Source organism: Electrona antarctica, assembly GCF_951216825.1.
Source record: "Electrona antarctica genome assembly, chromosome: 17".
Taxonomy (NCBI): domain Eukaryota; kingdom Metazoa; phylum Chordata; class Actinopteri; order Myctophiformes; family Myctophidae; genus Electrona; species Electrona antarctica.
This window is the reverse complement of record NC_136798.1, coordinates 34,037,012-34,048,715: the sequence shown is the minus strand read 5'-3', so window position 1 is coordinate 34,048,715 and position 11,704 is coordinate 34,037,012. Positions and strand designations below refer to the sequence as shown.

Here is an 11,704-nt window from a genome sequence, read left to right as displayed (position 1 = left end):
CTGATCAGCTGTGGTCTGACGTAATGTCTGACGTAATGAAATCACACCCGTGTGAACTAGATGACCATAGCAACCATGCTCATTTTTTTGGTACAGACAGACAGACAGACAGACACGTAAACTAACAAAGCCAGTCGTAGGAGTGGTTTACACCACTCAAAAAATCACACGTGTGTGAGTGAGGGGCGCTCTTATCATCGTACATCATCATGATGTAACGTGTCTATTTGCTCAGACAAAATAGCTACACTGGATCCATATGGATCCACAGGTTTCGAAGCGACGCGTTTCGAGCTTGTAGATCTGCTATTTTTCTACTTTTTAATTTGAATCCTGAAAAGTAACGGTTTTGGACGTATGAGGTTTCCACCCGACAGACAAGACCTTGTACATTAGACCCGAGCACTCAAACTTGCTTGAATTTCAACCTGTGACATGTAAAATGCACACGCACACACACAATTCGATGTCACACAGGAAAAAAATAACTATATGTAGGATTGATAACAATAGTTTATTCTTTGACTTCAAATGCCAATTTTACAGTATGTGTATGGACATTTCATGCAAGTGCAAATGTACACCTGTGTAGATCGTGTTTTACGAGCTCAAATCTACAAGCTCTTGAATTTTGCAACACATCTACCTTCATTTTATTAATATTGCACTTTACATTGAAAACAAATCTAGATACCATACAGATGTAACTAGTGAGATTAGACTAGAGGACCTGAGCTGTGGCCAGAGAAAACAATAATTTCCTAACATGACTGAATATTTTTTGAGGGGCCAGCCTCATGCAAAGAGTCTTGTTTTCATCTAAGACTTTTATATTCCACAGTTCTCCTGTGTGAGGCGGACAGGCGGTCAGTCTCCGATAGCAGTTCCTGACACGTCGGTTTGGATTGCAGTCAGATTATGTCTGGTCAATAGTGGTGATGATATACTATACCTATAAAACACACAAAGAGGCCATTTATAAAATCGAATTTCCCCCTTTATACAGTAACACAGTAGAAGACAAAGAAAGGAAGAAGCTTGCAGGGCTGTAGGAAGACTAGGGAGTAGACTGGAGGAATGGGATTCATTTTAACCAATCTTTCCCTGCTTTACATTATTAAACTACCTACCTAGGCCCTCACACATAGTCATATTTGGTCTGTCGGGTAGAAACCTCATATGTCCAAAACTGTTAACTTTCCAGGATTCAAATAAAAATACCAAATAAAACGGCAAACGTTGCAGATCGACGAGCTCGAAATGCGTCGCTTTGATGCTGCAGCTTTTGATACTTTTGTGTGACGCTGTATGATCAAGGAGGGCGTTAAATTTGCGGAAATAAATAATAACAAACAAAGTCAAAATATGGACATGAGATTTCTGCCCTGACAGCAACGACTTAATAAAAGTGCTTATATGAGAAAAGTAATGTAGTCGTGTGGAGTGAGCCATACATCGGCTTCTCCACATCAACAGATACATTGAGGGGAAAAAAGAGAAAGCATTGTTTAAAAAGACAAAAAAAAGACGAACGAAAGTATTGAATTTTGTTCATTAAAGGCCCAATCAATGATACAAATGTAAACAAAGCGGGGAACCCCACCACCGAAAAGGAAAAATAATAGAGACATTTGTTTTTAATTTCTAGATGACTGACTCAGTAAAGCAGTATATTTGTATTTGAGGGCTGTTGTATGTTTGTTTGTAAAGATGGGAAAAAAAATAGACCTACAGTATACTTTGATTGATGATGGTGATAAGTAGCATTATTTTCCCTTATTATTATTAATTATTATTCTCCCAAATCAAAGTCTAGAGATTGATTTGTTTGATAATATAACCCTAATAAGAGGCAGGCAGAGACAGTCCTGGATGGACAACATCAAGGAATGGACAGGCTGCAGCTTCCAGACCCTGCTACGCACAGCTGAAGACCGAGAGCGCTGGAGATCCCTGACTGCCCAAGCATCCACCATGACACCCCTACGGCCCCCTAGGCCATGGGATGAGTAAGATAACCCTAATTTATATCAACAGATTGTCAAAAAGGTTGCCGTGGTTTTATACAAAATGGACGAGACGGGACGGAAGAGGTAACGTCAGAATTATCCCAAAATGTACTCAAAACAAGCATGTCTGATACTCGCGCATCAATGTATTGCATTGTCTAATAAATCAGTGGTTCTCAAACGTTTTAATTTCAAGTACCCCCCAGTTTGGGGTGAATTAAGCCACGGACCCCCATAACTCGTGCGTACAAAAGGAACGAGTCTGTTTGGTTCCATTTGTACGCGCTCAGAGTTGTAGACCTGTAAAGGTCCATTTGGTTCCTCCTATCTTTGAGAACCACTGCTATAGATCCAGGGTGTCTTACCGCCCCTTCTGTTCTGTCTTAACAAAGGTACTCTGCACACTCTAAAAGGTGTGTTCACACCGGACACAATAACCATAATCGAGTCACTTGAATCGCGGAAGCCGAGTTGCCCCGACTGACATTTTGTGAATTTGGTCGCGGCAGCATCGGCTATAGCCTACTGTATTTGTACTGTATGTTCACTTGTGTGTTTGGTAATATCTTTCTGTTTAGCGAGCACAAGCACAACGTGTCCTTAATGTTATGTGTTAAGCACTTTGTATTGCTTTGTTGTTGAAATGTGCTATACAAATAAATTTGCCTTGCCTTGCCAGAGACAAGAGACAAATCTCTTCCTCACTAGTCCATTCACGCACAACATCAAATAAACTACTTCTCCGACTGGATACTTGAGTCGGATGTCACTCTTGTTTGCCTTTGCTTCAGTTGAAAACGTTTCAACTTGATGGCGAGATTCCCGCTAGAAGCGAAATACATCGATGTCGCCATCTTAACGTTGATTTAACATTGAAACGCCTCGCTCTGGCAAAAAAAAGAGAAGGTGTTGAGTGCGGACAGGAAAAGCCAAGATTAATACTGGAGTTACGCATCGAAAATAGCCAATCCACACACTCACAACAAGCTTGTAGATCTGATACTTTCAGTGCTGAGGCATGATGCGCAACTGCGTATGAATCAGGCTAAAACGACAACCAACATCAGCTGGAGCTCTTCAGACGAGACTGGAAGCTGTAATCCACCCCCCCAACCACCTAAACCCTATATGATTGACTGGTGGCCAGTGTATTTTCTGTTATTGTGGGGAAAGCTTTTGCTGAAAATAGCCGATTGACACGCTCACGGATGCTGGGGTTTTAAGTGGATAACGGGGCGGCTCTTCTGGACTGTGAACCCGGTCTCGTTCCGGTCCGGTTCCTGCTAGAGCTCCCCGGGTTTCTGGCTGCACCCGTTGCAGACCCTGACGTGGTGGTCCCAGCCGCGGGAGGGCACGGCCCGCCGCTCCTGGGAACAGTCGTCGCACACGCCCTGGCCGCAGGCGCGGCAGTGGTGGATGGACAGGCGGGCGGCGCAGAACTCCTTGCGACACCCGCAGCACGCCTGGATGTCCTGGTCCGGCACCCAGTAGGCCGGCCGCGCCGCGTCTTTCACCAGACCTGGAGGGCAAGTGGTGGAAAAAAAGCGCTCAAATGTTTTACTTAAGTGAAAGTATCAATGCTGCCATGTAGAACTACTCCGTTACAAGTAAAAGTCCGGAATTCAAAATGTACTTGAGTGAAAGTGCAAAAGTATTGGTGTCTAAATGTACTTAACATACCGAAAGTAGAAAGTGGTCATTATGCAGAATGTCTCATTTCAAGTTTTCAAATGTATAAATATCTTTTGAAAATAGCAGATCTACAAGCTCACAATCACAGTCACGATGTGACACATTGTGAGCTTGTAGATCTGCTATTTTGAAATGGCCAAACCCAAAATCTACCATTTTCCACTGACAAACTAAATGAAAACTAAACTATGATGACTAAAACTAAGACTAAACGAATAAAAACTAGAATAAAATGTCAGGAAGGGACTAGTGGACAAGAGATCCAGTATAAGTCATTTTACACTTGGTTGCATGTGGAAGTAGCAGATCTACAAGCTCACAACGCGTCGTGCTGCGACGCGTTGTGAGCTTGTAGATCGGCTATTTTCAGCAAGTGTAAAAACAGTCATTACGACAGCATCAAGGCCCGCCAAAACACATTTTAGTCGACTAAATCAACTGTAGATTTAGTCGACAAAAATCTTATGATAGCCTATTTAGTCGACAAAAACTAGACTAAACACTTCAGCCCTCAAATACAAATATACTGCTTTACTGAGTCAGTCATCTAGAAATTAAAAACATTCCAGGCGACTAAAATGTGACTAAAACAAAAAATAAACTATTCAAGAGTTGTACGGAGCGTGGTCTCACCCAGTGGGATGTCTATGGCTCCTACCACAGCTCCCAGTGTGTTCTGGACCGCCTCTCCCACCTTCCTGGCGATCAGAGTTCCTCCTTCCTCTTCCTCCAACGCAGCATCCAGCAACTCTGCTAGAGGGAAGCGCACGCACGCACGCACGCACGCACAGAAAAGCAAGTGTGCCTTTAATATTCTGTTCTTTATAGCGCAGTACAAGTACAAACATGTACAAGTATACAAATGTATAGCTACATTTAAGCAGAGGGCACGTCAGATAGAACAACACTAGACGCACAGCCTTCTTTATTGTGGTTCATAACACTTACACTGAGTGCAGCTTTAAAGGAGTGCTGTGATGTTTGTACCTTTTCTGTTTTGCATGTGTCTATGGAGTTAACATTACTCTACTAGACCCCCAGGTGTTTTGCATGTGTCTATGGAGTTAACATTACTCTACTAGACCCCCAGGTGTTTTGCATGTGTCTATGGAGTTAACATTACTCTACTAGACCCCCAGGTGTTTTGCATGTGTCTATGGAGTTAACATTACTCTACTAGACCCCCAGGTGTTTTGCATGTGTCTATGGAGTTAACATTACTCTACTAGACCCCCAGGTGTTTTGCATGTGTCTATGGAGTTAACATTACTCTACTAGACCCCCAGGTGTTTTGCATGTGTCTATGGAGTTAACATTACTCTACTAGACCCCCAGGTGTTTTGCATGTGTCTATGGAGTTAACATTACTCTAATAGACCCCCAGGTGTTTTGCATGTGTCTATGGAGTTAACATTACTCTACTAGACCCCCAGGTGTGCATGTGTCTATGGAGTTAACATTACTCTACTAGACCCCCAGGTGTTTTGCATGTGTCTATGGAGTTAACATTACTCTACTAGACCCCCAGGTGTTTTGCATGTGTCTATGGAGTTAACATTACTCTAATAGACCCCCAGGTGTTTTGCATGTGTCTATGGAGTTAACATTACTCTAATAGACCCCCAGGTGTTTTGCATGTGTCTATGGAGTTAACATTACTCTAATAGACCCCCAGGTGTTTTGCATGTGTCTATGGAGTTAACATTACTCTAATAGACCCCCAGGTGTTTTGCATGTGTCTATGGAGTTAACATTACTCTACTAGACCCCCAGGTGTTTTGCATGTGTCTATGGAGTTAACATTACTCTAATAGACCCCCAGGTGTTTTGCATGTGTCTATGGAGTTAACATTACTCTAATAGACCCCCAGGTGTTTTGCATGTGTCTATGGAGTTAACATTACTCTAATAGACCCCCATGTGTTTTGCATGTGTCTAGGGAGTTAACATTACTCTACTAGACCCCCAGGTGTTTTGCATGTGTCTATGGAGTTAACATTACTCTACTAGACCCCCATGTGTTTTGCATGTGTCTATGGAGTTAACATTACTCTACTAGACCCCCAGGTGTTTTGCATGTGTCTATGGAGTTAACATTACTCTACTAGACCCCCAGGTGTTTTGCATGTGTCTATGGAGTTAACATTACTCTACTAGACCCCCAGGTGTTTTGCATGTGTCTATGGAGTTAACATTACTCTAATAGACCCCCAGGTGTTTTGCATGTGTCTATGGAGTTAACATTACTCTAATAGACCCCCAGGTGTTTTGCATGTGTCTATGGAGTTAACATTACTCTAATAGACCCCCAGGTGTTTTGCATGTGTCTATGGAGTTAACATTACTCTACTAGACCCCCAGGTGTTTTGCATGTGTCTATGGAGTTAACATTACTCTAATAGACCCCCAGGTGTTTTGCATGTGTCTATGGAGTTAACATTACTCTAATAGACCCCCAGGTGTTTTGCATGTGTCTATGGAGTTAACATTACTCTAATAGACCCCCATGTGTTTTGCATGTGTCTAGGGAGTTAACATTACTCTACTAGACCCCCAGGTGTTTTGCATGTGTCTATGGAGTTAACATTACTCTACTAGACCCCCATGTGTTTTGCATGTGTCTATGGAGTTAACATTACTCTACTAGACCCCCAGGTGTTTTGCATGTGTCTATGGAGTTAACATTACTCTACTAGACCCCCAGGTGTTTTGCATGTGTCTATGGAGTTAACATTACTCTACTAGACCCCCAGGTGTTTTGCATGTGTCTATGGAGTTAACATTACTCTAATAGACCCCCAGGTGTTTTGCATGTGTCTATGGAGTTAACATTACTCTAATAGACCCCCAGGTGTTTTGCATGTGTCTATGGAGTTAACATTACCCTAATAGACCCCCAGGTGTTTTGCATGTGTCTATGGAGTTAACATTACTCTAATAGACCCCCAGGTGTTTTGCATGTGTCTATGGAGTTAACATTACTCTAATAGACCCCCAGGTGTTTTGCATGTGTCTATGGAGTTAACATTACTCTAATAGACCCCCATGTGTTTTGCATGTGTCTATGGAGTTAACATTACTCTACTAGACCCCCAGGTGTTTTGCATGTGTCTATGGAGTTAACATTACTCTACTAGACCCCAGGTGTTTTGCATGTGTCTATGGAGTTAACATTACTCTACTAGACCCCCAGGTGTTTTGCATGTGTCTATGGAGTTAACATTACTCTAATAGACCCCCAGGTGTTTTGCATGTGTCTATGGAGTTAACATTACTCTACTAGACCCCCATGTGTTTTGCATGTGTCTATGGAGTTAACATTACTCTACTAGACCCCCAGGTGTTTTGCATGTGTCTATGGAGTTAACATTACTCTACTAGACCCCAGGTGTTTTGCATGTGTCTATGGAGTTAACATTACTCTACTAGACCCCCAGGTGTTTTGCATGTGTCTATGGAGTTAACATTACTCTAATAGACCCCCAGGTGTTTTGCATGTGTCTATCGAGTTAACATTACTCTAATAGACGCCCAGGTGTGGTTATAATATTCAAATATGTCTTCCCTGTGTATTTTTGGTTTCTTCCTGAAAGCTGAAAGCCTTTGAGTCAAAAGGCCCAATCGAAATAACACCATTTTAGTGACATCATAACCCTAATCCCTCCCACATTATCATACAACAACAGCTGTGGGCGAGGCTTAAGTTCAGGTGGGTGGCGCTAAGGTGAGAACCAGGTATACTTAATGAACTGGTGGGTGTGTCCACATAAAAACATCATTTTAACACTTTCTGTACACTTTTTTTTTTGCAAGAAATCTTCCTCCTAGTATAATCATAATACCTGATGATCATGTTTTAGGGGGGGATCACGGCACTCCATCTTTAACCCATTTTGGGCAGGAACCCCTTTTGGCGTTTCAAGCATTAGGTTATACTTTAGCTATTGAAAAATAGCAGATCGGGCACGGTGGCACAGTTGGTAGTGCTGTCGCCTCACAGCTAGAAGGTCCTGGGTTCGATTCCCGCTCGGGGCGCTGTGGGTGCTGGCGGCGTGTTTCCACCCGTTTCGACTGGTATCAACCGACAAGACCGCAGTTATCAGTTAGGATCAGCGCGACTTTTTCGGATGAGTATGGGCATGCTCTGCCGACCCAACGGCTCAGTCGGTAGTTCTCCGTGATTATTTCGCTTGATAATCACTGATGTCCTGACGGAGGCGCGCCGTGTCTGGTGGCCTTGAGCTACGTGACGCACCGCCGAGCGAGGCGCTAGCCGAGCCGAGCGTTGCGAAGGCCACCAGACCCGACTCAGCGCCGTCCGAGTTACGTCCCGATAGGCAGAGAATAGTATATATTAGTAGCTCCTAGTTTCCATGCGCCGACAATAGTTGGAAATGACACGTCCACCAGGGGGAAACCTTGACCAGGACATCAGTGATTATCAAGCGAAATAATCACGGAGAACGACTGAGCCGTTGGGTCGGCAGAGCATGCCCATACTCGTCCGAAAAAGTCATGCTGATCCTAACTGATAACTGCGGTCTTGTCGGTTGATACCAGTCGAATCGGCTAGTGTTTCCTCCTCTGCGTCATCAGTGCCCATACCCGAGGCGGGGTTGGCGAAAGGGCCTTTCTGTGCGGAGTTTGCATGTTCTCCCCGTGTCCCCTAGGGTAGGTACCCTCACAAAAACATGCAGTAATCCTGGTCTCTAAACAAACTGCCTCCCCCTGGCCAGCCGGGGCGCCTGATTGAGGGGAAAGGAACTGGTTGGAATAACGTGTTCCTTCCACGCGCTACGTCCAACCAGGGAAACTCCCCCCTGTCATGTGTAAAGGAGAAACATGGACACTCAGGCAGGAAGGAAGCATGAGTTCAAGTCCGTTGCTCTCCCCATGTCCCCCATATATGGGGACTAGGTTGGCGGAGGGTGTGTAGATACCAGGATCACATTAGATAATTGGCACAGGTGTGAAAAAATGGGTTACAAAATCGAGGGATAAAATTAAAATTAAAAAAAAGAAAAATAGCAGATCTACAAGCCCGTAACGCGGCGCTACAAGCTTGTAGATCTGCTATTTTTGAAAGATCGTGAAAATGTGGCACAAATCTTTGAATATATATTCTTTCAGAGCAAACGTTTTTAACTCAAATCTTTGCTTCTGGGGGGGGGGGGGGGCCCTGGAACAACATATTTTCAGGTGGGGGTAGGCGGCCAATTACATATATTTTGGGGGGTCCTTGACATGAAAATGTTTGAGAACCACTGACACAGAAACATGGGGTTTTTCAGAAAACTGTCATGATGTAGAAGACACTTGTAGAATTGATTCATAACGTACCGGTGGGGATCCCTCGGTTGTGGAAACAGGCGTCGCACACCCTGACGGGGGCCAGGCCCCAGCCCCGCTCCGGGACGGGCCGGGTCTTAGAGGAGCACGCGTCACAGAAGCCCTCCCCACACGCACGGCAGTGGTGCTTGGTGTCGTTGTGCAGGAAGTCCAACTCACACTTGTGGCATTTCTGCGAACAACATCTTTATCATCATCATCATCCTATAGTATAGTCCTATAGTTTGTATAGTTTCAATGTACAGATTATACTTGTTTGGGGGGGGGGGGGGGGGGGGGGGGGTATTGACAGATTATTTTGGTACATCGGTCGTTTGTGAATGATGCCATGTTCCATTAAATCATATCTGTCAGGTCACGTTAAACTCTGTCCCGGCTTTCATATCATTACTGTACTGTCACACCCCAAACCGTGTGTGTGTGTGTGTGTGTGTGTGTGTGTGTGTGTGTGTGTGTGTGTGTGTGTGTGTGTGTGTGTGTGTAAATGGTAAATGGTGCATTTATATAGCGCCTTTATCCAAGGCGCTTTACATAGATTGTGCATTACATTCACCCATTCACACACACATTCATACACCGATTGCGGCGGAAGCCATGCAAGGTACCAACCAGCACATCGGGAGCAATTTGGGGTTCAGTGTCTTGCCCAAGGACACTTCGACATGTAGCCAGGAGGAGCCGGGATTCGAACCGCCGACCCATGGATCATTGGACGACCTGCTCTACCTCTTGAGCCACAGTCGCCCCACAGTGTGTGTGTGTGTGTGTGTGTGTGTGTGTGAGAGAGTGTGTGAAAACCAACCAAACGCTATTTTAGTGCTCGGACGGACCCAGCCAGGGACAAAGTCAGAGACACACATAGCTGTCTATAGGAGTGGTTGCACCAATCAAAAATCACACCCGTGTGAAGTGAGGGGCGCTCTTCACATCGTACATCATCATGCAGGGGTTGACACCGGGGTCTCAGAGGCACTTGCCCATCGGGCAAGTACAGGTCATGTTCTACTTGCCCAAAGGTTATGTCCACTTTCTCCCAAAAAATATTGTTAATTACCATTAATGAATAATAACAGCACTATAACATGAAAATATAGCCTTGCAAATGCATAGACCCCCATTTGAAAAGATAAGACGGGGGGGAGCTCCGCGGGCCGTATTTGGCGCTCCGCGGGCCGTGTGGCCGCCATTTGAATACCACTGCTGTAGGGCCTACACAGCATCTATAAACGCTGCCTTACAGGGGAAGGTGTCAAACGTTTCGGGTCTACACAGCAGGGCCTCTTTCACCGACCTGCAGTTCGTCTCGGAGGCGATCTGCTCCACCTGCGGGTCTGTCACCGCTGCCCAGAGCTCGTACATGTCCTTGACATTTTCGCCGTGCGAGTTCATCATCTGCCTGTAGATACACGGGTGGCGGGACGCCGTGGCATTCCCCGCGAAGAACACGTGATCCTGTGGCTTGACGCCCACGAGGTAGGCGCAGGCGCTCATGACAATGTCATCCATGTGGATGGAAGCGTTGAGGGTCAGCGAGCCCTGGTAGATCTTCTCCACCACGTCCCGGGACACCACATACCCGGAGCCAAGCGTGAAGTCAGGGTAGGTTGGCCATGGGTACGTTTCCATGGGCATGTAGTACTTGCTGTTCTTGTCTCGGATCGGGGGTCGGCCGCTTCTCACGCGGCCGACCCACAGGTCGGTGACGTCCCTCCGGGCCGCGTCCCGCAGGTAGTCAACCAGGCAACCAGGTTGGGCGTGTGGACCAGCGTGTCGTCGTCGACCGTCATGACAAAACGGGCGTGGCCGCAGCGCTGGCGCGCCCAGCGAAACTGCATGAGCACCTTCAGCGTCAGATTGCGGAACGTGTCTGCAAAGTCCTGCTGGATCAGGTCACCGTGGAGGCGGTCCTCGGCCTCCAGCGCCTCCTGGACGTCCCGCTGGATCTGCTGATGACCCGACATCATGGGCGCTCCCAGTGCGAACAGCACCTTGATCGTGACTCCCTTGGAGTGCCGGATGTACGTCTCATTGCCCCAGGTGGCCCTGATGGCGGCTCGCCGGTCGGCGTGCTTCGTAGTGCTCTTGATGAAGATGAGGAGATGGACGTCTACCACGGAGAGTCATCCTGAACATCTCACCTCTATCTGCTCTTCGGGAAGAGTTAGAGATAGAGGTGAGATGTTCAGGATCATATTCATCAGCATTCATCAGTGCTCAGCTCTTGCGCACTGCGACTCACCGGTCCAAGAGATGGGTCAAATGCGGACTGTAGAGAAAAATGTCACTGACTGCGGTAACGTGTATGACTAATCACACGACTTTGACTTTGAAAAGTGCGGATGATGGGATGACACTGACACTGTTCAGCCTGTGACGTAGTGATGTGACATCGTGGCGATTGATTGGTCTCCGCTGTGACGTCACAGCGTGGTGATGTATCTGCATACTATTCCACCAAGGCTGCTTGTTGTTATTTGACTGTGGCTCAGGAGGTTGTGCAGGTTGTCCAATGATTCGTGGGTTGGTGGTTCGAATCCCGGCTCCTCCTGTCTACATGTGGGCAAGACACTGAACCCCACATTGCCTCCAATGAGTCGGTCGGTGTGAGCTCGCCACCATTGGTGTGTGAATGTGGGAAGTGAGGACGCTGGTGT

General features: G+C 46.0%; 1 protein-coding gene and 1 pseudogene across 4 annotated transcripts in view; both read right to left on the bottom strand.

Moving 5' to 3' along the window:
* Nucleotides 1-502: 502 nt before the first annotated feature.
* zfyve1 (zinc finger, FYVE domain containing 1) overlaps nt 503-11,704 on the bottom strand; it is a 25,142-nt gene continuing 13,940 nt past the window's right edge. For 2 of the 3 annotated variants that reach the window (XM_079526928.1, XM_079526927.1), the window contains exons 11-13: nt 9,042-9,222; nt 4,335-4,454; nt 503-3,528 (exon numbers count right to left, since the gene is read on the bottom strand). In XM_079526928.1, coding sequence (XP_079383054.1) covers nt 3,293-3,528; nt 4,335-4,454; nt 9,042-9,222 — 537 coding nt within the window. In that variant the 3' untranslated portion in view covers nt 503-3,292. The remainder of the gene's footprint in view (nt 3,529-4,334; nt 4,455-9,041; nt 9,223-11,704) is intronic. The other variant, XM_079526929.1, reaches the window with a different exon arrangement.
* LOC306940523 (lactosylceramide 1,3-N-acetyl-beta-D-glucosaminyltransferase-like) overlaps nt 10,260-11,704 on the bottom strand; it is a 2,764-nt pseudogene continuing 1,319 nt past the window's right edge. Inside the window, exon 2 of the transcript in view lies at nt 10,260-11,131. The product of the transcript in view is annotated as a lactosylceramide 1,3-N-acetyl-beta-D-glucosaminyltransferase-like (transcript). The remainder of the gene's footprint in view (nt 11,132-11,704) is intronic.